The sequence below is a fragment of the Spea bombifrons genome, chromosome 1, assembly GCF_027358695.1.
Source record: "Spea bombifrons isolate aSpeBom1 chromosome 1, aSpeBom1.2.pri, whole genome shotgun sequence".
In the NCBI taxonomy this organism is placed as follows: Eukaryota; Metazoa; Chordata; class Amphibia; order Anura; family Pelobatidae; genus Spea; species Spea bombifrons.
Genome location: NC_071087.1, coordinates 45,114,147 through 45,141,266, shown reverse-complemented (window position 1 = coordinate 45,141,266; position 27,120 = coordinate 45,114,147). Strand labels below are relative to the sequence as shown.

Here is a 27,120-nt window from a genome sequence, read left to right as displayed (position 1 = left end):
GTTTATACTGCTACCAAAACCTTATTAATGTGTTGGGGGAGGTGCAATTAAACCTCCTCCCTATTAACCCCTGGACAGCAAGCTGCAACCAGACTGATGAGGAGCCAACAACCTCAAATATAACCAAAACCTCTCATTTATATTATGTTTATATATTTGTTGCCAACTTTATTAGGGTAAGAAGGGCAGACAGTTTTTGGTTTTTGTGTACCTTCTTCTTTCACAGTTCTCCAGCGTTGCCACACGTTTTTTTCATGTATTTTAGGTAAATGTGGGGTGAACCCAGGGATGGTAAAGCAAGGAAGATACATGTTTTACAATTTGTATTAATAAAACTGTATAAAGGAAGATAATGAGCACTAATCCCCCTCCTTAAATATAATATTTCTGTATAATCAGTTATATAGCTCTTTTGATTTTTTTTAACACTTTGTAAAATAAATAAGTTAATATAAGCAAGAAATAAAAGGAACATAAAATATCTATTCTTGTATATAATTAATGTCTAAATTCGCTGGTCATTTTTTTTCTTAATACCATTACATAGTTTTAATAAAATATACTGAACCGTGAAAAGCGGGATTTGGAAAAGTTACTATAGCATTAAGCTATCCCCTTGCCTAATAGACTGTACATAAAGCCTGCTTAGACCTCAATAAAAAATAGTATTAATATATAATTTATTCATTTGTAGACTATGTAATGCATGAACTTCCAGTAAACTATACTAAGCTTCTTCCATGGATTAGAGAAATGTAAAGCAGGAGGAACATTGCATAATGGAAGAAACAATTCTACCTAAAATAATGATACAAAAAGGATATAAAATGTATTTGTAAGGCTTCTTATAATGTATACACTTTTATGGAAGGACTTTGTTTAGCCTGTTACATATAGATGTGAGGGGATTTTTTCAATAGTCACCTATTTGACTGTAGCATAATTCAATTTTTGTATATCCCCATATTTCAGGAAACAAGTGGGCATGGATATATCATTAAAAATATATTAATATAAGACTTTCACCATTGCAAAATAAAACACTGAGTTTTGAAGACTATGAGGAAGGCTGGCAACAACCAGCCCAGGGGGTATGCCAGCCAAGTAGACGAGTAAGGATACATCCAAAAACACAAGACAAGACCCTTGACGCTTGATACAGAAAGAATATGGAAAAAACACATGCAAGCAGGAAAATAACCTGATTACCTACAACAAATACTTGTCCATCTAGACACCCTATATGTGGAATTGCAGGCAAAACACACAAAAAGGCTTCAGACGGTGGCATTAAATCTTTATGTTTTTATTATTATTATTGAATACATTTTATTTATAGAGCACCAGTGGATTATGTAGCATTAGTACATACATTAATAATAACATGAAAATGTATATGACATACTGGTACAGAAGGGAAAAAGAGCACTGCTGGTATGAGCGTGCAATTCAGAGCATCCTAGAGGGCAATTGCCTTCCTGCCAACCTTGCCAGCCTTCCACTGTTAATATAAAATCTTTCTAACCAAAAGGGTGCTTAGCAGAAACCCGTTATAAAGCTTCTAGTTTTACATCATTTCTGTTGGTCTAAGTAATTACCTATGGGATCAGAGACAGTCCTGTATTACTCCCTTGAGTTGTTGCATGTGCCATCGCTGGTTAACGGAGGACGTCCAGTGTTACGTTTGGGCATTCTCAGCTGGCCGTGTCAGTGCTGACTCTGCATGAATCAATAATCTGATGACCTCCCACACACTATAGAATCCTACTTGCTGATTAGATCACCTTTTCCCACCTTTTCTTTTCTCCATTTCCAAAAGATGTATACAAAAAAGTAAAATAAATAAAATTAGCATAAACTAATAATTATACAGAGATCAGTGGTGTCAGGATTGCATCATACAGGGTACTGTCTGGTAACAAGAAAGATCCTTAAGGTTTGAAAAGACTCCTAAGCGATCAAAACTAAAAAAAAAAAAATGAAAAAAGGTTAATTCTAAGATTTTACTAGTCTCATGACATAAAGTCATGATTTTATTAAGGACACGGAGGCGAGTATTATAGTGCATTCTCTTTCTTTATTACTACTCCCTCAGCAGCAAAAAAAACAAGGGAAGCAGTTAACTGAAGAGAAAAAACATATATAAAGTGCCAGAACATATCAACCAATCAGCATAGATCCAACATATCAAAAGGTGAGAGACACTGCTGCACTTCCTCTTTTCTTGCGAACATAATCAGCCCAGAAGCGACTCCACACGAAGAAACATGGACATCGGAAACCTTGGACAACGGGTCAGGAGAGTCCAGAAGACATCACACTAGAACAGAAGAAAAAGAATAACGGTAGAAACCAAGGTCTAAATTGGAATGGTGAACAGTAAATGAGGTAAGACAATGCCAACCGAAAGACAATAGTGCCACATAAACATACGAGCAGAAAAACATATAAAATATCCGAGATGAATCAATAAATAAACAGTATTATAAATACAGCACAACAAACAATGAAAATAATAATAGTCAAGAAAACCCAAATGAAGGGAAGGGAACGGGAGGGAATAATACTCGCCTCCGTGTCCTTAATAAAATCATGACTTTATGTCATGAGACTAGTAAAATCTTAGAATTTTATTAAGGACACGGAGGCTCCTATTATAGTGCAAGTTCAAAGCTGGTCAACCAAACGCTCAGAAAAATGCTGCACCGGACGAAGATAGAATTCCCGAAATGTGGAATCCGAAGACCAGTCTGCCGCCTTTAAAATATCCTCCATGCGACAACCAACCGCCATGGCCTTGGACGCCGAAGCACTCCTAACAGAATGCGGGGAGAAAATGGACATATCAATACCTGCCTGCTGCAAGATCCACCGCAGCCACCTGGAAAGAGTAGGAGAAGAGACTGGACCATGAGGTCGCCTAAAAGAGATGAACAACGGGAGAACGGAAGGATTCCGAAGAACTCTAGTGCGAGACTCATATTCACGGAGGCAAAGGACTGGGCAGAGAAGAGGCCTGAGCGGGAAGGACGGATAGAAGACCGACTTTATATTGGTCTTCGTCCTCCTAGATATATCAAACAAGACACCATCCGGACGGTAGACCTTAGCAGAAAAATCCAAAGCCCTGACATCGGAAACCCGTTTACAGGAAAGTATGCAAAGAAGAAGTAATAGTTTGGCAGAAAGCTCCTTGAGAGAAAGGTCTTGATTAGGGGACCAAGCCTCCAAAAAGCGAAGAACAACATCAATATCCCATGTAGAAGAATAACGTGGGAGAGAAGGTCTAGAGAAACGGATACCCTTAAGTAACCTACAAACCATAGGATGCTGGCCAATAGGAACCCCGTCAAGAGGGACATGGCCAGCCGAGATGGCGGAGCGATATAAATTGACCGTACGATAGGCCTTGTTGCCATGAAAGAGGTCCGTAAGAAAGGACAGAACCATATTCAGAGGGGCCGAAACGGGATCCAATGACCTGCCCAGGCACCAGCAAGACCAAGATCGCCATGCAGAGGCATAGGCTCTTCTGGTTCCCGGAGCCCAAGCATCGGCCAAGAGGAGGAGAGTCTGTTGTGAAACACCCTCGACAGACCAAGGTCCCCGGAAACACGCCAAGCCACCAACCGAAGCTTGCCCAGCAGAATCAGGTCGTGAGGATGAAGGTCCGGATCGAGGAGAAGATCCCTGAAGGACGGAATGATCCTGGGAAAATCTGACGACGTCTCCAACAGTCTGGGAAACCAATGCTGGGACTTCCAAAGAGGTGTTATCAGTACAAGAGATGACTTGCAACGAATCATGTGTAGGATCGTCCGGGCAATCATGCTGAACGGAGGAAACGCGTAAAGAAGCGTTGGTGGCCAGTGTTGAAGGAACGCATCCGTGGCTATCGCCTCCGGGTCTGGTCTCCAGCTGAAAAAGGTCGGGAGGTGCGTGTTCAGGCGAGACGCGAATAAGTCTATTTCCATCGGACCCCATAGGCGCTGAAGCTGCTGAAAGACAGAAGGGTGAAGTCGCCAATCCCCGGAGTCCCGGAGAAAACGAGAGTTCCAATCCGCCGTGAAATTGGAGAGACCTGGGATGTGTACAGCGGTAACGGAGATCCCATGAAGAAGGCAATATCTCCAGAAGTCTCTTGCGAGACATGCCAACAGTCTGGATTTCGTGCCCCCGAGGTGGTTGATATAACGCACCGCAGCTACGTTGTCGAGCTTCAGAAGAATGGAACAACGGGCATCGGAAGGTGCTAGACTCCGGATGGCGAACGAACCCGCCAAGAGCTCCAGACAGTTGATGTGGAGGTAAGATTCCTCCAAGGACCACCTGCCGCCTGTAGATACAGTCCCGTAACGCGCTCCCCAACCATGTAAGCTTGCGTCCGACTCGATAACTACGTCGGGAGTGGTACCGAAGATGGCCCTGCCGTTCCAGGCCTCCATGTGGGACAACCACCACATCAGTTCGTCTTTGGATTCGTCGTCTAGAGATACACAGCTTTCGTAAGAGGGAACGGAAGACAACGAAGAAGTTCTTAGTCTTTGCAGTGCCCTGTAATGGAGAGGGCCTGGAAATATGGCCTGAATGGACGAGGACAACAGACCTATCATTCGTGCAATCTGACGCACGGTAACCACTGGAGTGCGCAGCAATCTCCTGATCTCTTTCTGGATAGCCGAGATCTTGGCCTGAGGAAGGAACAGGGACTGCTGAACGGAGTCTACCTGAAACCCCAGAAATTCTATCGTCTGCGAAGGCACGAAACAGGATTTCTCTCCATTTATGAGAAAACCCAAGGACTGGAGAAGGTGGAGAGACCAATCGAGATGTAGACGGAGAAGAGAAGGGGACTGAGCCATAATAAGGATGTCGTCCAAATATATTATTAGCCGTACCCCCCGAGACCGAAGGAAAGCTACCACCGGCTTCATCACCTTCGTGAAACACCACGGGGCTGACGAGAGACCGAAAGGAAGGCAGGTGAACCTCCATTTCTGATCGTCCCATAGGAACTGAAGAAAATCCTGATGGGAGGACGCGATTGGGATCGTGAAGTAAGCATCTTGAAGGTCCAATTTCACCATCCAATCCCCTGGTAACAAGAGGTCTCTGAGGCAATGGATTCCTTCCATTTTGAAGTGGTGATACACCACAAAAGCATTGAGGGGACGTAAATTGATGACCGGACGGACACCTCCTCCCTTCTTTGGAACCAGAAATAGAGAGCTGACAAACCCGGGAGAAGACATGGGGATAGGAACAATAGCCCCTTTGCGGCAGAGTGATCTTACCTCTTCTGAAATTAGACGCCTTTGAAGGGTTGGAAACTGGGGGGAAGGCGGAAGCCGAGCCTGTCGAGGAAAAACGGTCAGTTCTAAATGATAGCCTTGGACAGTATTTAACACCCAAGCGTCCGAGGTAATCTGAGCCCAGACGTGGACAAAATGCGCCAGACGACCACCCACAGTCGCGAGAGGAAGGGAAAAAGGACTTACCGTAAGGGCGTCTGGATGGGAAGTAACCTCTGGGACCTCTTGTGGATGCAGGACGACCTCTGGAAGGAAAGAAGGGTGTCGAACGTTGCTCGGGGAACTGGCGCTGAGAGAAGGAGCCTCTATAGTTTCCAATGAATCTGGAACCACGGCCGGACGAACGGCCCCTGCTTCGCCCAGCCCCTGCAAAAACCTTGGGGGCGAAAACTTTTTTCATGGAAGACTGGGCCTTATCAAGGGCAGTAAAGGTCTTAACGAAGGAACCGACGTTCTTAACGAATGAGTCACCAAACAAGAGCCCCTTGGCCGAAGGGCCCGGTTCCTGAGTAGCCATGTTGACGAGCTTGGGCTCGATTTTAATCAATATGGATTTGCGCCTCTCGGCACAGAGGGCGGCATTCGCATTGCCCGTTAAACAGACCAGACGTTGTAGCCAGCCGAGGGCTTCGTCAAAATCAAAGGTATCAGGGGAGGCCTTGCCCGCCTCAAGCAGCTCAAAAAGTTTGGTAATGGGGCCTAAACTGTCCAGGAGTTTGTCTTGACAGTGACGGAGTGAGAACTCCAAGCCCTTTCTGGGTTTCCAACCGGTCTTAGAAAGGAACTGAATAATTTGAGGGTCCACCTCGGGGGTCTTACAAACCTCATCAGGAACGATAGGCCGAGGGCATTCAGCCCTAAGCTTACGCCTACTCTCTTTAGAGAGAGGCTTGCGCACTCGGAGTGCGAGATACTGCGCAATGTGAGCCGGTGGATCCCACTCGGCTGACCTCGGGTGACGCAAGGCATCCGGATCAAAAAGGGGGTTGCCGTGAGGGTCTGTGACATTATCATCAGTGTCCCCAGGAGGAATAAGGGTATGGGCCACATCACCCTCAGCAGAACCCATGGCCAACCCAGGGGAGTCATCCCCATCAGACAAATCAGAACCCGGGTCTTTATATGAATCAAGATCATCACCACTCTCATCAGACTCAGATGAATCTATTTGAGCCTTAGCTCTTTTCCAATGTCTGGCCGCTTTTGTCCGGTCAGGGACTCTTTTGCGCGGTACACCAGCGCACTCAGGGACAGGAGCAGTAGCATTGTCCATCATGACAGAAACATGGCTGTCAGTCACGAGTGGGGATAAATGTTTAGTCTTAGAAAGGGCCTTTTTGCCCAAGGGAGGAGGGATGGGCACAGCTACAGGAGCTGAGGAAACAGGCACCTGGAGTAAGGCCTGCTGGATAGATTGTGAAATCGAATGGGACATAACACCCATGGCAGAAGACAATGCCTTAGTGATAGAGTGAGACATGGTGGCATCTAATAATGATTGAAAATCCTCTGAGGATAGAGGATGGGAATCATCATCATGATTCCTACTAGAGGAGCCAGTAGCACCAGCAGGGGCAGCCTGATCGTTTAAACGATCCATGATAATAAATTAGAGCCACAGAGATGTCAGTAATCAATCAAAGGAAACCTGTGAAGGGTTGAGTAACCCGTAGGGAAGCAAAACGAGGAACCGTAGCGCCAAACGAGACGAAACACGCCGGCAGAACTGAGGAGAAATCTGAAGACACGCGCCAACAGAAAATGGCCGCCGCGCGAGACACGGCGCATGCGCGAGACGCAGCCGCTGGCCGAAAGGCCGATGACGCGGCAGCAAAGAAACCCGAGATACGCTCCAAGGAAAGAGGCCGCTCTGCAGAAGGGCAGAGCGGCGGTGCGAACGAACGCACCCGCCGACAAAACCGGCCGAAGACGCGGCAGCTCAAAGAAAGAGCACCGCGACACGGAAAAGTAACGGAGGAAACCAAAAAGGTAAGGGGACCTACAAGGGAGAAAAAACGGCAGGCACAATAACCAATAAAGGGAAGATATAAGGTATACGGAGAAAACAACAATGAAGGCAGTAAATAAGGCGGTAAGAAATCAATATGAAATTAATATATGAAATAAAGGAATTAATAATAATCAACAATAAAATCAAATCACACAGAGAGCAAATATACTTAACTGTCCGCTGAGGGAGCAGCAAGAAAAGAGAAAGTGCAGCAGTGTCTCTCACCTTTTGATATGTTGGATCTATGCTGATTGGTTGATATGTTCTGGCACTTTATATATGTTTTTTCTCTTCAGTTAACTGCTTCCCTTGTTTTTTTTGCTGCTGAGGGAGTAGTAATAAAGAAAGAGAATGCACTATAATAGGAGCCTCCGTGTCCTTAATAAAATTAAAAAATAAGTGCCCAAACACATTGTAACTCTCCCACTAGTAATACATTCACACCTTTCCTGGCCCCACCTGAAAGTTAAAAATGTATTTTTTTATAATGGCCTGTACATATAACATCCGATTGAACAAACATATATGGTAATAAAACTGGCAGAAGGCATTGGCCACTAGGGTGGGAAAAAACCCAGTCATTAAGAGGTTAAATGTTTGTCATTCCACTTAGATATGGTGTATCATAAATAAATGATATTCATAATAAATTAGGAATCTTCATTGGTGTTTGATCAAACAATATTTGCCATATCTTTTGATGATGATGTGATCACTGGTGGGAAATAGGTCACACTGATAGACTTTTGACGGACCTTAATTATACAAACACTCTTCAAGAAGATTGCGGCAAAATATATTGAAATTTATTGAAGTATGAAACACTGAGTTCATTAAAAAGAAGAAGTGTCCCATTTTGTTTTGCAGAATATCTTATCTAACATCCCCTGTATAACAGTTTCTGTGTATGTAATAATCCAATGTTCCATGAAGATATTTGCATAATGACCTTTCCATCAAGCAACGGAGTACGAGACATTTCCAGAGTTCTTGTTTTGGCTTTGTTGACCTTTTTTAACTTATAAGCCATTAAATCAGATATTTTCCAAAGATAACGCTGCAAGAAATGCTTAATTAATTAGCAGAAATAATACTTGCGTACAAGTAGCCTGTAGTGCATGTCAGGGTAAACGGCTAAGCGAGCTGCTGCTTCATTGATTTGACAAGTCTGTTTACTAATCCTTTCTGGGCAGCCAGGGCAGCAAAATGTTATTTTGTGGAATCGCTTGCTAAGTTTTGTGCGTACTGAATGATGAAGACCCATGTGAAGCCCTAGAAAAAGAGTTAATTTAAAACCTTCTGTGCAGAGAGGCCAAGTGAAAGAACTGTATGGAATACATAAATGGGAAAATTAAAAAAAATCCAAAGTTGATCTTGAGTTTGATCCAACTCCCAAAATACATGAATCCGCTTCTAACGTTCGAGAGAAGTATTTTCAACAACTGACTTTACTCCATTATGAAGAGCCAGTCCTACATGATGAGTATTGGGTACAGTTCTGGAGACCCCATCTCCAGAAGGATATTGACATTTTCGAGAGTTCTGAGTAGGGCTACTAAAATGGTTTGCTGTATGAAAAGTAAAGACTAAGGGATCTCGATATGTATAGCTTGGAGGAAACAAGAGAGAAGGGAGGTATAATAGAAACATGTAAATACTTAACTCCTTAACAACCAATGATGTGCCAGACACGTTCATGGAAAAACGTACAGTTATGGACCAATGTCATGCGTAGCACATCATGGGGTTACATGAGCTTTGAAAGCAATCAATGATCTCTTTTTTTCTCTCAAATGGTGTTGCTGCAATGCCTCGATATTGAGGCATTCAGCAACAGTAAAAAAAACTTGCAGGGGGCCTGTGTGATCGATCTCAGGCTCACATTCAACATTTTTAATATGGCAGCGGCCAGCTGCTTAAAAACAGCTTAGAAAGACATCAGTGCTCCCTCTTATAACCTTATAACTTGCACAGAAAAGCAAAAAAAACATAAAAATAATGGCTACTTCTAAACTCAAGACAAATAACAGAATCTATTTAGCAGTTTTTTCAATGCAAGTGGGTCGCTAGTAGCGCAGCAGCTCATCCTGCTAGTGTGGTATGTTAGTGTGCGTGACTGTGCGTGTCTGCTGTTAAATGTTTCTATGTAAATGCTTTGGAATCACACCATATATATATATATATATATATATATATATATATATATCACAAGTCAGCTTGACTTTTATACTGTTCACACTGTTATATTGACAGCAGAAATGGGATTGTCAAAAAATGCAGTATGTTAGCTTAAGATTTAAGACAAGAGCCATTTATCATTATGAATTCATTTACTAATACATTTGTTGTGTGTTTTTTCTCTTTCCAGGAAGAAATCCTTTCTGTTTTCAGCTTTGTATGCTGCATTTATATTTGGCGGTCGGCACTTAATGAAACAGCGAGAGAAGTTTGAGTTAAGGAAGCCCCTTGTCATGTGGTCCCTCGGCCTTGCAGTTTTCAGGTACACTCTGCCCCGGGTCCTTCATGAGTAGTTTGGCCAGTTTACGGGAAGTCTAGACAATGGTCTGTATTACGATAACACAACCCATTTTAAGACACCGCAAACTAGTTTCCTTTTAGCATTTCATAGAATACTGTATTAAGTAATGCATTTTGCTAATAAATCGGTTTTATTTGAGATTGTTTCAGTAAACCTTGTACACCTGTAGACCATCAGCTTGTGAATATGTGAAATTTGGGTGCCATACTCAAAAACCCTTTTTGAGTCATTTTCTCAGATCTTCATCAGTCAGGGTGTTCTTCTGGGCTGTATAACAACGACTTGGTTTGTTAGTTTAGATGATTGGACTATGATAACAGAACTAGAACGCTTTCATAAAACAGATAATGTACCTTTCAATTACCTGTATATGTCTTAATTTAATGTGCAAACGTAATTACACGTGTAGTCCGCTGAACTTTGAAAAGGTATTCAGATGCTGTGTTGAATGGTTTCTTGCTTGAGTGACCATTTTCCAGATCTTAATCTGAGATCACTGCATCATTATAACCACTTCAGGAGCTCGTGCTATCAGTGGCCTATAGGTACATGACATATGCTACATGTCATATTATTACTGGTTAGTGGACTTAATATTTCAATGACTGGTGTTTGTCACCAGGCCTGAAAAGGCCGTTGGGGAAACCAGGCAATAGCCTAGTAACCCCTCATACCTATTATAAATATCGAGCTTCTGAGATCAGTAAAAGCTCCCAGGGAAGCACCACCACTGGTTGTGTGCTACCACCAGTATCAAACAGGCAGTCACAAGCAGTGCTGTGGGCCCTAAAGTGCATGGGCCCCCATTTTCGTACCAAGTCTGGTCCTGGCCACCTTAGCAAATTAGGGTATTTCTAGTCTTCATTTCCACTAGTCATAATCAGACAGATGACTAGCCATTTTATATGCTTGTGATTCCCGGCAAATAATAGCAAGCAGTGGTTACTGTAATATAGGGTGCTTTTTGTGTGTGTTTATGAGTCTCACACTACATGCTCTTTCATCAGGAAATAAAATCTGTATGATATAAAAATGGAATGTGCTGTAAAATTCTGAATTATATACTCCATAAATTATTTTGCGTGTGCTTGGCAATAAAAACAAATATTGTATCCACATAAATGGCTGGCAAATCTTAAGCACCAGCTGAAAAAAAAATAAAATAAAAGCCATTGCTACTTGGCTGTTATAGTTTTGTGCTTCTGTATGTTGATGTCTATGCTTATTGGCCTTATTATCCATCTCATTCGTAAATTGTACATAAATTTGCCCTGTCCTGTGCATACTCTATATGCAGATAGACAGCTGTGTGAGCGTTTCTGAGATGGTACATTGACAGAAGTTCAAAGCTTAATGAAAAATTATCCCATGAAAATTTAATAAGCTGGATTGTTATCAAGTCAAAATGTCTAAATGGAAAATAATGTTTAAGAGCATTTTGTACCAGAGCTTTGTAATCAATGTAGTATATGAGCGTTGTAACATTAATGGGCTACTGAAATGCTGCCAGATATGGAGCTGTCCCCAGGTAACTAAGCGCTATTCTTTACTCCCGGCATAAAATAATATATTTAACATTGGGTTACCCACAAAAACATGCACCCTGTATTAGACCACTGAAGAAGAAGCTGTAGTTCCAGAAAAAACCCTAAGGTTAAGCTGATTTAACATGCATGATTTACCTGTAAGAAAGGAAGAAGGTACATAATGTGCAATCTGCACCGATGGCGCTGTATGGGACATTAGACTATAATGTGTGTGGACAGCTGCATATTACCCATTTGCACATTTTTTAGCTCTGTTAAGGTAGCCCAGTGTACTAAACAAACACCCTGACTACATATCATGCTGTCTGTTTTAAAAAAAATAGAATGGATCTGTCTTAATCTCACACTCAGACTCCCTGACAAATGAAAGTCTATGGAGGAGAAGACCTCATTAACCTTGCCATAAGTAATATGCTTATTGGGGTGTTTGATCTGAGAATGTCACCAAACATATCACATGACTTACAATTGCAGCACCCAGGTCTACAGGTAATGCAAGCTTATTGGGCAAAATTAAATAAACCCGAGTGTCTATTAATGTAAGTCACTCCCCCCATAAACCTTAAACAGAACATTTCAAAGTGTTTTAATCAGAATAAAATAAACCTTGTATATTCAGCTTAATTTCATGTTTCAGTAGAAAGCGGGTTTGCTGTGAAATTCAAGGAAAGTAAGAAATACATTTGCCACTAGTCCAGTGGTACATTAGGAATATTGTAGGCTTGCGAACATTTACTTAATGTATCAGTTTGTCATATTCTTTGAATCTGCGTATTGCATAAATTGTTGCCACTATATAAAGTCAAGATAATAATAATACGTTTGCGAACTGATTAGCAGCTTCCATTTAGCTAATAGACACATTTTCCAAATAATCTTCTTAGCCTTCCCCAAAAACTATTTTTGCACGATTACTGTTCTGAAAACAAAAGCCATGTCTGCTAAGGATTTCTTTTATAATGTTGTTAATGTAATATTTGATTGATCTATCAGATGTTCAATCTTAAACTGTCATCAGACCTTTTATAAGTAGAGTGCTTTCTTTAGAGAGATTCAAGTGGATGGCTTGTATAGACACGAGAGTAGTCCCACCCAAAATGCTAGGATTAAGGATCAATAAAATATTCTAAAACAATAGTCTTGGTATCTATATTTGCTCCATTACCAGACAATATGACAATGACATAGCCTTAAAGGAGCAGTTCCAAGGGCTACTATATGAGTTCCGTGAGAACTGTTCCACTGAAGAGTGAGTCCGCTGTACATGAATGAAATAATAAAAAATTAAAAACAAAAGCGACAAAGATGTTCTGGATAATTGTCAGGATCCAGACCAAAATGAACCATATGTAAGGCAATCATACACATACGTACATTACATTCTCAATAAATTGTTTATCTGATTGTCTTGTTGCTCCATACAGTCAGCAACGTGTTCTTTCTTTTGATATCTGATCCTCCCATGGAAGCAATCAATTTCCTTTTAATGTTCTATTATAAATTGTGCGACCATTCCATTGAACGATTGAAAAAATGGGGCCCCAGCCGTGGATTATTTTTTTTTAATGCTACCACATGGCTTTTGTTATTCGTTCCATTTAAAATCATTGAAAATTACTTAGAAAAGCAAGTCATTATAGAAGCACATATTGATGGATATGTTCAGCAGAGAAGCAGTTGTATAGTCCAACTATTTTGTGACCTTTTATTACACTTTAATGTAGATTTCACATCTAATTAAATAATATCACTTTTCATTTCAAAGTATATTTGGTGCTGTTCGGACGGGTGCCTACATGTTGTACATCCTGATGACCAAAGGGCTGAAGCAGTCAGTATGTGACCAGAGCTTCTATTATGGACCAGTCAGCAAGTTCTGGGCTTACGCTTTTGTTCTTAGCAAAGCACCAGAGTTGGGTAAGTGAACTTATGTTTTTCATTACAGATTGTCCTAAAACATGTAACAGTTATAATCATTTACATTTTTATTTTATTTATTCAGTCCTGTTGGGCAGAGGAATACTGCAGTCCTCAGCAGGTTCAGGGGGCAGAAGCTGCATTTCACATTACAGGAGGCTGATGCTATTGGGCAATAAGGCTCCCAATGCACTGCTTATTCAATAGGATGGTTTGGGGTGTCAGAGGCAAAATGGTAGAAACACGGGTAGCCAATGACAGCAAGATAACCTCCATTTTTTTTAAATACATTAAATAATGGCAAAAAGTTAAAGGAAGTTGTTGGTTCTTGGAATCTTAAATTGGAAAGTTGGTAGAAGGGAAGGCGCAAGTTTAAAATATTTTATATATAAATATTTACCAATAAAATCATTTCTTGCAGGTTTATTAATTAGTACCACAAAAGTTGTAGCAACACGATCGGCTGACAAATGAATAAAACAATTAAATAAAGCTAAGATAGATGAAGTCCTTGAGAGATGCAATTAGGCCACATTTTTGATATCCCAGCTTGAACACAGGCATCTGAATTAAAAGAAAATTAGGTAATTCAGTCTGGTTTTTTTTTTCCACTGCAAAGGAATTTGGCCAAATTGGAGGACCTGGCAGTCAAGTGGCAGATGAGATTTAATATGGACTAATGTAAAGTTATTCATGTTGGGAGAAAAAAATAAATGTAAAAATAACACATTCACCCATCAAATGGGTGTACATTAGGGAAATCATTAAACGAGCATGGTATGTCAACATTTGTTCAATGTTAGGCACAAGAGCCAGTAAGATATTGTCATGTATAAAAAGGGGTATTGAGGAAAACATAATTTTGCCTCTTCATAAGTCAAGGGTAAAACCCCACCTTAAACATTATGAAGCTGCTGTCTACAAAATTAATAATGGGAAGGGAACGTCTTCGTTATGAAGAAAAAAGCTATGACGGGTGCATTTTTGACACCAGACGTAAGACTTCTATAGGGGCATATAATAACATTATACAAAAACCTGTGCATTCAAGGACAATACAAGCAGCTCTCTGATCACCTGTTACTTAATAGGAGCGTACAGGATGGCACTCAATGGTCTTTTAACTGAGCAGGTAGAAGAATCCATAGATCAACAACTATGATGTGTGCTTACCAACCAGAAATTTCACTTTTTTACGCCTCACACATTTCACACTACTACGCTTAACCATAGGCACGCCCCAGTTGAACAATAAACTTTTGCAGATGTTGGTAATAAACATAAATACACTTACACTGAACGAAGTCAAAACCTGAAAAGCAACAGATTCCCAGGTTGCCGCTAAAATAATAATGACCTATAAATACAGAAAGCAAGAATTCAGCAAATGCAATTCAAAAAATTGCGCACTGCCCTTTTTGTATATTTTTGTGCTGTGCATAGTTGCAGGTTCTGACTAAGTCTTAGGGTTGAAAAGCCTCACCTGCCACACAGATGCCTCATTAATGGTGTCCAGAGAAGGGTTTAAATTGCATGAGAGTCCCAGTGGGTTAAAATTCAGGGGTCCCACTGACTCAGCTTCTTGGTAAGCAATATAGCCAGATTGGACTCATCAAACTTGGGGTACTTTGACGTAGTGGCGGGCTAAGCAATATATGGCTACAGAGTGTGACGGAATCATCAAAATTTATGCCTTAGACAGGTGTTTTTTGAATCGTATTTACTGGATATGCGCTGATTTTGTGCTTTATTAAACAGGTTAATGTTTTAAATTGGCATTGCTACCAGTATTTCTAAGTTGATGGCTTAGACCATGGCTTTTTCACTTTCTTGCTGTTCCGTGAAATACAACGAGGACAGTGTATTTAGTCATTTTTTTTTTAATATAATAAATTATTAATTATGATTTATATTTTCCATCAGTCATTTTAAAATCAAAATGATATGTGTGTTTAATGACGATCATGCTCCTTGTTATGTCTCTGATCAAGTACGTTTAGAGGTTGTATTATTTCTGTTGAACTGCTGACAAGCCATAGTCCGATCTTTATGAGCTATAAATGACTTAATCTGGGCTAAGCCTAGGTATGATTGTATCAACTCTGGATCTGTTTTATCCAATGCTAATTAAGCATCACAAAAGCGTCTAGCGCAATATTTTTAGTAGCACTGATTCTTTTTAAATTTCTTTTTATATTATTTTTAATTATTGATAGAGCTTCCGAAACATTGAAACATGCTTTGCATATGGTCCAAAAATGTTTTCATTTCGCTTTGGCCTGGGTACAACTCATTGTTCAGTGATGAGTATGTTTCCAAGTAATTTGGAGCTATTTGTATCAGAATTCCAAATAAGAGTTTCTCTTATCAGAAAAAAGGGGATATGGTAAGAAAGCCCTTCCATAGGCAGGATATATCAACTTTATTCAGATCATATTTTTTCACTATTTGATTTAGAAATTAACTTAACTTTTAACAAATTATTATGTTTCACATTTTTTTCAATTTTCTTTTCCAGGAGACACAATTTTTATTATCCTTAGGAAGCAGAAGCTCATCTTCCTTCACTGGTACCACCATATAACAGTTTTGCTGTATTCGTGGTATTCTTATAAGGACATGGTTGCTGGAGGTGGCTGGTTCATGACCATGAACTATGGAGTCCATGCGGTTATGTATTCTTACTATGCCTTGCGGGCAGCTGGCTTTAGGGTTTCACGGAAGTTTGCTATGCTGATCACGCTGTCCCAGATCACTCAAATGCTTATTGGCTGCGTGGTGAATTACCTAGTCTTTTCCTGGATGCAACAGGGACAATGTCCATCCCATGTCCAAAACATTGTTTGGTCCTCTATCATGTACCTCAGCTATTTTGTGCTTTTCTGTCACTTCTTCTTCGAAGCCTATATCACCAAAACCAGAAAAGCTGCCAAGGCCGAATAACGATGGATTCCAATGACAAATCATAGCTCAGGGTCATCAAATGGTTAAAATAAAAATAAAAAAAATAGGAGTAAACCAATTTTTTTAAAAAAGGCACAAAGAAAACCATAGCTCAGTCACTTATACGGCTGATATTGTGCTGAAAGAAAATAGTGAGGTTGAATTTATAAATGTAATTACTGTCTTAAAAATGGGTGAACATATGCGTTCCTGACTATACTAAAGTGATGAACTCCAATGCATACTACTCAGCTGTCCTACTTAATTAAAATGAAAAGTCCAGTTTTTAAGTTTGACCTTTCCCCGGCACCCCGTATAAATCATCAACCAATAAAAACATTTAAAAATTCTATAGATAAGTTATTTCTCCTCTTTAAGCTTGCCTGTCGTGGCTTTAGTGTCATGGCAAGTTGGATTCAAATAAAGACAAACCCAGCCTCAAAACCAATATTCTCCCCAGGTTTCTATGTGTCCAAGTTTGGTTCTTTTTAATATGCAAATGAAACCACTTTGCCAAGATGATTGATACAGTATTAACTCAAGACTTCTATTGTTCCACATATCTGCAAGCTCTTGCGTCAAATGCTGTTTAACATGGACTTGCACAGCTGGACTGGACCAACAAGCTGATATGGACCACACTCGCATATCAAAGCCTCATTAGTCGCTATGGAACTACCTGTGGACTCTACTAATGGCCTGTGTGAAGATTTAAAGAAAAAAGGGACAGGCTTTGATCATCAGATTGCTCATTGAGAGACATGGAGAAAGCCCGGAATATAAATATATAATTATGAAAAGCCTAAAACGTAATGTTTTCTATTTTTGTGAACTGTTTCTTTATCAGATTACTAATGCAGGGCTGTGCGTGAGAGTTGGTTACGGTAACACTGTGCTTTTTTTCGTATTTGCTTTTCAAGAGAGATAATTAAAGTGCCCTCTTCTGGAACCAGTAGAAAATACAACTCACTAAACTTTTTTTGGCCTGATTTTCCAGTTTTTTTGTTTTTCTCTCTCCTAAACAGTAATATTTACCTACAGCGAGCTATAGTCAAATTGGCTTGCCTTACCTCCGGTCTCCCAAACTTTTGTATGTCTGTGGATGGTACAAACAGAGATTATTGTATCCAGGTATAAAAGCAAGAACTCAAGTCATAGCAAGCCATATTCTTATAAAGGTCATGATGTGTTTTGTCTGTAATACTGAAGTCCAGATAAGCCAAATACAATGTGTACAATTTCCTAGTATTTCAAGGAAGCACTTAATGTATCTCGTTGTTAAATGTTTTAATGTAGTCTTCTTAATTGTATTAGGTTAATATATTAGCAGATTATAGGGGTACAGTAAAAGACAAGGTCTGTAGGCTGCTATTGTGTGTAGCAACACAGTAGGAAATACTGTAATGTTGGAAACCTACAGTCATCATTGTAGAACTCTGTGATAAATAGAAGCACATTTACTGGCTCCTAAAAAAATGTCTTTAATGTTTGGAAAAATACAACACATTATTTTTTTTTTCTTTTAGCTTTAATGGTGCTGCCATTCATGCTGCTTTTATTTTTTTTTATTTTTTATTTAATCATTATCCAGGTAGAAATGCAGAGGCTTACTTAGTGTCTCGGTAAGAGAGAAAGAATCCTGAAAATGTAGTGTTATGATGCATCGGTTCGTTCAGAAAATGAGGCAAGAGCGACTCACAGAACGTTATTGTAATGAACAATAAAGTTTACATTTCTGTTAACATATTTTAAGTGTTTCAATACCGTGTATTTTGTTTTTTTAAGAGACGGAATTCAATTCAGAGTTGGATTTTAAAGAAAATATTACTGTTTAATTTACCAAGAAACAACATTGGCGTAAGTATCTCACGGGGCCAAGGCTAGGGTCACTGATGCCTGAGTGCAAAAAAAAATGTTAACTCTGCCTCTTAACAAACATAACCACACCCATTTTCTACTCCACCTCTTTGGGCCCCCCGACTTCACCATGTAACAGGTCACTCACTCCCCACAGTGCCAGCTTTGTCCCCAAATAGCTTGTCAGTGCCGTTTTGGGCCAAACCGGTTGTTAGTGCCATTTTGGGCCCAAACAGGTTGTCAGTGATATCTTTGCCCTCCCCAAACAGCATTACACTAAATGTGTCAGTGACATCCTTCGCTCTGACTTTAAAGAAGCAGCTGAGTTAGAGGGGCAAAGCCGTAGTTAGCTCTTTTTGCGCTTGAGGCAAGAACAGAACATTGTGCCCCCACTATATCTATACAGAAGTTATTTTGAGGAAACTAAATAAATAACAAGGAAATTCTTGATATTAAAACTGCAGCGTAAAAAAAATAATAATAGTAAAACAAATTTTCCCAAACCCAGTGATTTATTCACATTTTGACACTGAGGGTGGTACAGTATAACTCCCATCAATATATATATATAGTCTGGCAGTGGTATACCACAATTTCCATCACCACAACCCGAACAGTATACCTCCTATCATTATATAATGATCCAGACACTGATGGGGGTACAGTGTATCTCTTATCATTATAGCAAGATAGACACAGAGGGTGGTACAGCATAACTCCCAATATCACACTAGCACATTAATATCACTTTTATGTGCTGTGCCATCGGTTCAAGTTTTCCTAGTTTTTTACACCAAGTAGCTGTATTGTGTCCAATAATGATACATTATTAAGGGTCAGTTTAGGTATATATATGGACCAGCTAGAGGAAACTATGAAAGGTTGGCACCTCAGAATGCACAATTAAGAATATGAACATTGATTCATCGCAGATCAACAAATTACATTTGGCACCTAGATTGCATCCACATAACTTGCCCCAGCACCCACATTGCACTCACAGGACTTGCCCGGCACCCAGATTGTACTCAGATTGCATCCACTGGACTTGCTTAGCACCCAGATTGCCCACCATACGATCTACCACAGCACCCAGAATTCACTCAAAGAACTTGCCCCAGCACTTAGGTTGCACTCAGGGGACTTGCCCCAGCACCCAGGTTGCACTCAGAGAACTTGCCCAGCACCCAGATTGCACACATGGGAGCTGGCACCTTTTTTTCTCCTTATTAGCTCTCCCTTATATGTTTCTCTTTATTTATTTCGATATTATCACTACTTCCCCCTTTCTCACTATCTACCTCTCCCCACTTCTACACTATCTATCTCCCAAGCTTTCTCACTATCCCCTGCTGAAGTCCTGTGGTGGGAGCGCAAGGCCTTTTGCTGCTCTACCAAGGTGCGTGCCGCTTCACTCCTGAGCGCCAGAATATGACGTCATATTCCGGCGCTCAGCATGAAGAGTCGGCACAGAGATAGAGGCACCAAGCTTTTGCTGAAATCTTATCCATGTTTTCATGAGCAACAGCTCGTTGCCCCCTCTCTGTCCTCCGCTCTCTGGCGCCTGTGTGCCGTCTCGGCATGGCCCTGGTATCACATATACACACAAAATTGTGGCATCACTAATCATAGGATCATATCCTGTTTAATTGATCTATTCCACGTAGACAAAACATTAAGAGCACTCTCTAGTACATTAAACACATAAACCTTAGCAGGTGTGTTATTTTATTCTTTTCTTTGAAGGGTTTATTGCAAAAACCAAGATATAGACATAGGAAGGATTTTAGTTTCTATAGCAACAACACATTACAAGACATTACCATTTTTTGGAATGGAAAAAAATAAAGCTCATACCTGACATGACCTGGCTATTTTGTCACTGATTGGCTTCTTGAAGCTATCAATCAGTGGGTGGGGAAATGTGTTTATTGCATTTTTGTGCTACAGTATGTGCTACAGTATTTTTAAAGATTGGGTCTCACAAACCAGATTTCTTCTTTGCTCCTTTTGAGTATTGATATATTGCATATATAGATACATATAAGCGGGGGCAGCATAAAATGTAAAAGCGACCAAACAACTACCAAATGCATTAATGTGCATTTGGTGGCTGGAGTGTCCTTTTTAAGAGACAATGAGTGTATATTTGAAAAATAAAAAATGTATATTCTGACACGGTGAAAAGGCAGTTTATAATATCATACAGACCCAGCACACAGCTTGGAGGTGACACACGATTAATTGCTCTGGGAAAGGGGTCATTTTGGGAAACATTGATAATTCTGCCAGGTGAGATTGAAGAAACTAAAGATGAACACGAGACCTGCACTTGAAGCCTCGGTAGCTTGCTATTTTCTGTCACATTAACTTTTTCATATATTGCATCTGTCTCAGATCGTGACTGCTTAGTTTTCCAAATCCGCGTTCTTTGGAGGGGTCAATACATAACTTCGATATCTGCTAACTTTAGATCTGCTTACTTGAATGATCACAAATGATTACAAATGCCAATGTCTATTCGAACCCTTGAGGTGCAAAACTTGCGGGTAAAGTGGTTACCTGGAGAAGAACATCTAGTGTTCAGACACCAATAGATGTTGCAATGAGTCGGTTTCCTACCCAGCCGTGCACACATGCTAAATCTGGTAGTGTTTAATTCCTTTGCTTTTGAGTAGATTTGCCAAACCTTTTATCCTATTCTGAACGGCATGTTCTTTACATCCTGCTACCTTCAGTGAAGATTTTCTCACTCATCATCCTTTTCTTTGTTGCCAAAATTTGTTGTTCTTTCCAAAAATGTACTTACTCGTCTTTATTTCCACAACAGTTCATCTTTTTTATCTTTTTTTATCTTTTTTTTTAGTCACTGGGTTTTCTGCCATGAATATTGTGTAAAGTTTGTGTACCTCTTATTACCTTATTTAGTTATTTCTGCATGAGAGTATATTTTAGAGCATATGTGCTAATACAAACATATTAATTAACATATTTAAGTGTCAGAGCATCTTTTAAAAAAAACAATCATTTTGAAGACCCATGGGTCATGTATATATGGTGAGTATTTCCCTTCAAGGCTAAGGATCCTGTTTGTTGAAGGTTGCCCAAGTTACATATGGAACTCTGTGTAATGTTGCCATACCAGCATTTTTTTTTCAAGACAGTTGTAACGTGGGATGAAATTATTTCATCAAGTTTATATATTTCCATGATTCTGAGAAGCACTTTACAGGCGGTGGACAGAAACATGTACAAATTAGAAATGTCTAAAAAATTGGCCAATATGGCAGCCGCTATGACGATTTGGAGCCAAATGTTCCATCGCTTCTGCTATGTTAGTATATAATGAATCTTCTATCAGTGTCAGAGAAACATCTTGCTCCTAGGCATGTGTTTGCTCTAACCCAAAGGTCCTGGAGCAGCAGGTGAAAGATTAGCTACCCATTCAGGGAAATTCTTATCAACATCTTAGGCCTTGAAATGTGCTAGGAAAAGTCTAACCAAGCGTCCATTACCTTTCTATGATTCCATTTATTCAGTGCACTGAAAAGTATAAGGGTCTATTATATACTTTAGTATGACATTTTGCCATCTTGTCATATAATCCCAGTAAACAGCCTGCATGGGTGGATGATGGTAAATATTTCAAGTGAACCCTTACAACACTTGGTTCTCACTGTTCAGCCCCTGTATGCATTCAAATGAAAGTGAGTTAGACGGCCAAAAATAAAATTTCTCTTCCATTTGACGAGATTTCTTAACATTCCACATAATAATCAGTCTCTTGTCTTTATGTTATGTTGGGCAAGTCTTGGGCATTATGGGTAAATACTCTATCAAGCTCATAGTGTTTTGGCATGTTTACAATTTGTTCCAGTAAAACCGTTATCTTACTTCACAATCTTCAGCGTTTGTACCTGGCAAGAAAAATTCCATCTAGCCCTCTGCAGTCTTACTTTACAGATGTTTATATGTCTCCAAGCCTGATTTTATCAATTACTACATTACTGGACAATGGAACCCCAGTCAGACCCAGCTAACAGAAGACAAAAACGTTTCACCAAGACCTTTCAAAAAAGTCTTTGTCCTTCACGTGATTGGCTTTTTTGTGATTCCACATGCCACCAGGGATACAATATATACATAGTTTCCTGTGCAATTGGTAAGTTGCTCAAAATCGTCCCTACCGTGCATAAAATTGCATTGCTTGCATTCACTGGCATACTAGAGATGTTAGTTTCGTTCCTGTCTATTTAAAATAAACTGCAATAAGACAAGCGACTCTGCTGTCACATAGCGGCTGCACACACCATAGCAGTACAGGTTGTATGGCTGTCAGCCAGCGGCTCACTGGATATTTGCCCGGTGTGCCAGATTGGTCTGGTATCCGCTAATGGTGTATGTGTTTGTTTTAGTTTAAATAAGACTGTAAAACCAGTAATTAACTAATTTAGGTAAAAAATGTTGTGGCTCTAGTAAACTAATCCCAACTAATTAAGGTAAAACTTTATAAGTTTTCATTGGAATGCACAACACCCTTAAAATGCTCACCTCCTCTCGTTCTAATGTATGTCTGTTTGTGAGGTGAAATGTGTTGGCTCCTATTCTAACAATAATTAAAATAAAGGCGTCAACTCAACATCTACATCCTGAACATGCAACACTGATAAGTGAATTTACTATCTGAGCAGCAGAGCCCTCTTCTGGACAAACAACAGACTGCACTTGTCTTCCAAACTTCTCAATTTTAAGCTTGGTTTACAGATCTTTGAAGTTATCCTGTTTATCCCACCAATAACTTTACTTACATTGTAACCATCATTTTTATCATTCCTGGTAAAATCTTGTTTACGAGCAAGACATTTTGAAAAATGATTAGAAATTATAAGAAATTATGTTCCTTTATTTCCCTATAGCTAACTTCTGATGCCCCTAATCAAAACATAGTGTTCTAGATAGCTAGTGCTAGATTACTGCTTTTACCATTAAAGTACTAACACTAAACTTTCTTGCTGTGCAATGTTGCAGTATGTTGAAATGCAGGGTGGATAATGCCCAAAACCAATATAAAATAATATGGAGATTAACAGAATTAAATATCCCCTTCTCAATCATCAAATGAGAAACATAATCATAGATTAGTGTTTAAATATTTTTCCATCCTTATTTTGGAAGAATCAAGTTAATTTCTTTCCTAGATGTCATTATCTCCTAAGTCATATATGATGCGTAAATCCCTTGCATTACCTAAACAATCATTTCTAGATACTTGTCTGGATGGTCAGCTGGGTGGTAACATCTAGGAGATATGATCACATCTTCACTAAATTATGTCAACCGAATGTACACAAAATATACCTGTAATTTCCATACTTGTCTAAGCTGTGTGATCATAGGCCATTTCGGCATATCAGAGCATTTCACTTGCAGCAAAGATCTTGCAAGTCTCACGTGGCTACCTTGCGACATATTAAAGCAGAGCGTTGCAGTATGACATCACATCTCACCATTCTACTTCAATATATCGTAAGGACTGGATGCATAAGGTAGGTGGATGGTTCTGCTCTTGGACTTGCGTCTAACCATGCCCCACTCCACCTCCAACCACGTTCCTAAAAAAGATGTCACCTGAACTGTTGGAGCTGGGTGGGGAGGTTATGCATCATACTCAATATTTTTAAGAGGACCTATTATCTGAAAAGAAAAAAAAATCCAAAATGTGGTTTCATACGTATTTTACAACAGTTGTCTTCTGCTCTTTAAATAATTGCTCTAGGAGTACAACATATGGGCCCATCTGCTTCACAATGGGCTGCCGTGCATGCTGGGGAAATAAATGAATGTATCTATACCTCTTTCACAGCGTATGAATTCTTTACCTTTAAATGCAGAGAAGTATGTATCTTACAGTATGGAGTACAATGTTCCCTTTCAAGATATCAGTAACAGTTTAATGTAAAATATAAGCCTCTTCATTAATAAGGAACTTGTATGTGGAATCAGAATACAATTGTATAATCTCTTAATAATCCATTTGTAATTGCAATTTTCAGTGAAAATGTCAGCATGCAGTGAAAAGAAAAGACTTGTTCCTTGATCCAAGACCCACAGTAGATTTCTGCTCCTTTCTCCTTGCTCTTGCCACGTGTTGAATGACCTTCATGATCTCTGGGTCAAATCCCAACATTTGTAAATTACTTAGTGCAAAATGAATGCTACCCTTAGGGAAAGTGTGGATGTTCTTTTTATTGTAAAGGTTGAATAAACAAATAATTCATTGTGCTCTCAGCTGATGTTCATTGTTCACTGACCCCACCAGCTTTCTGTGTCAGTGCATCCTAGTGAATACTGGCGCGTCTTCCATTCGTACAATGCTGTTCACTATACACAATTTCCTCATCTTTAGCATTTTCGGATTAGTTCTTGGCTCTTCAACTGAATGTCTCCATTGCAGAAAAGATCGCAGTGCATCATTCCGTTTGCTCAATAGTTATAGCTTGAAGAAGCCAGAAGGGGTGTGATTATTATCATTATTTTATAATATAATGTGATAAACACATTTAAGTATATGAAGTGATGTACCAAAGTACAGGAGTGCGATTTATTTCAAATCAAAGAGGAATATTTTACACCAAAAACTCTTTTGTTTTTTGTGCAGCTACTTACACCTAAAATCTTTTTAAAAATGTCATTGTTTTTGTTTGTTCTTTTTATTTGCATGTCTTGTCTAGCTGTAGTGCAATCTTTGTATATTTTAATGTGCTCTGTGGATATGTAATATTTTACTCTATAAGATTGTTATGAAAAATAGGATAGCCAACTCTCTCAGCTGGACCACTCAAAATTTCACACGGTTTACAATCCGCGGTTTTCAGGACACATATACATTTCACCGTCTTCACGTGTTACTGATCAGCACATGCAACGTAGCCATGTGTGAAGTATAACCATGCTTGGGAGATATACCACAAACTGTTTAATCTAGATCATTTTGTAGGCTTAATTCACGTAGCCTTAAACTTCAGTACTCTAAAAGATATGTTTATTAGGAGACAGACAGTGCTGCTGATTCACTGTAAGATATTATAAGGAATCCGTAATGAAAAAGATGATTAGGAAAAGACATAAGTATGACATTATTCAATGATTTATGTTTTAGCCTGTAAATAAAAAAAAAAACCTATAATAATATATATAATATATATATATATAATAATATAATAATATAATAATATTTTTTATACAATGATTGGAACAATTCATATTCTGTAAGACAATTATAACCAATAGAATTAAGCAAACTTGAACTAGTCTGTTGTGTAATCACATGATTTTTTTTAATTACAAGCCTGGACTAAATAAGGAAACCAAGCTATTAAAAAACTGCATGTAAAAACTCTATTTAGTCATGTATTGTGTTATATATATATACCGATACTTGGATGGGAAAATGAGTGTAAAAATTCTGGAATATGATCAAAGAAAAAAATATTACATTTATAAATAAAAATTTGAGCCTATCACTCTGTCCAGGGTGGACCATATGTCCTCCTGTGTTCTATGAGAATTCCACTGAAAGGCACTCACTGTTTTTTATATCATATTTTTTAAAAAAAAAAATCAAAATCCCTAAACCACGTGGATCTCTCTGTAACCTGAAGTCAAGGTCCAATCCTTGAGGTTTCCTTTGAGTATTTATTTATTGAATGGAATTTATGGGTTGGAGTTGCCAAATGTATCTGTGGCAGCAGAGGGGTTAAATAAAGTGGAAGCATCATAATAAAGTTTTGAGTATTAAACAGAAGTTCACTTGAGGCTTTATTAAGGTCATTAGAGGAGGTTAAAGATCCCCCATCTGTATGGCAAAGTCCCAAGGTTCAAACTTATTTCCCCTGGCCAAATGTTGCTCATTAACAGTATTAGCCACGAGTCTCATTCTGGTTCAGGTGCAGGGCATTACGATAAAGATATATAGGGATAAAGGTTAATCTACCTAGAGAGAGAGAAGGAACACGGGGATTGGCCAAGATTAGAGAGCCATTCCCTCATTTCTTTCAGACACCAGCATTTGGTATTCCCTCTGTACAAACCTCACAGATGAGGGGCTAAAGAAGGAATTAACTGCCCCACTCAAAGGCTTTATGATTATCCTTAAGGTCACAGCACAACCTTTCTGGCTTTTGACCCAGGAGAACATTATGTATGTCCAGGCAGCCAAAGATGTACTCAAAGACAATAAATGTATTTTAGAGGTATTAACACATATGGCAAACCTAATCCCTCTGCGTGGACATGGGGGTACATTAAGACTAATCAAACCTTCATTAGCCAACACACAGCGCTATACATTTTCCATAACACAAGGTATAATGCTAATATACTATAAGTCATTCAATATATAGCCGAATTTCCATTAATATTAAATTCTGGACAAATTCTGGAGTATAAAGCGTTATAAAGAAAAGCATTTGGTAACAATATCAATTATACTGTATCTATACACATATAAAATACATGTTTCAAAATAATTTGTAGGCAAGGGATTTCTCCTCTGCACAACCAATTTCTTGATGCACAAGAAATAGGTCCAAATAGATCTACAAGAAAGAGATCCCTATTCCCAGTCTACTCACATGTAACATACACCATATAAAATTTCTACAATTACATATGGGGTATGGCAGTTATTATTAAGTTAGGGGAATTCTAGCTGCTATTAAATAACTTTATTCCATTAGAAATTATTAGCTATATTTTGAAAGAGCCAACATTGCCGCATTGTACATTATGCATTTAAAAAAATCTGTTTTCAAAACTCTGTATCTAATGATAGCAGAGCCATGCTAATTCACAAACGTATTTTAAGTAGTTGCTCACAATAGAATGAATTGTTGGACCCTTCTCAATCAAGTAGGACTAAACTTTCCATGTGGTACTCATAAGATAATATAGTGTTATTTTGCCCCAAATTAGAGGCCCCATAGATGAGTCATC

At 39.2% G+C, this 27,120-nt stretch overlaps 1 protein-coding gene across 1 annotated transcript in view; it reads left to right on the top strand.

The window, feature by feature from the left end:
- ELOVL6 (ELOVL fatty acid elongase 6) overlaps window positions 1–18,015 on the top strand; it is a 40,638-nt gene extending 22,623 nt beyond the window's left edge. The window contains exons 2-4 of the mRNA XM_053461500.1: window positions 9,692–9,823; window positions 13,175–13,326; window positions 15,845–18,015. Of these exons, the coding sequence (XP_053317475.1) occupies window positions 9,692–9,823; window positions 13,175–13,326; window positions 15,845–16,269 (709 nt within the window). The 3' untranslated portion in view covers window positions 16,270–18,015. The remainder of the gene's footprint in view (window positions 1–9,691; window positions 9,824–13,174; window positions 13,327–15,844) is intronic.
- Window positions 18,016–27,120: the final 9,105 nt, after the last annotated feature.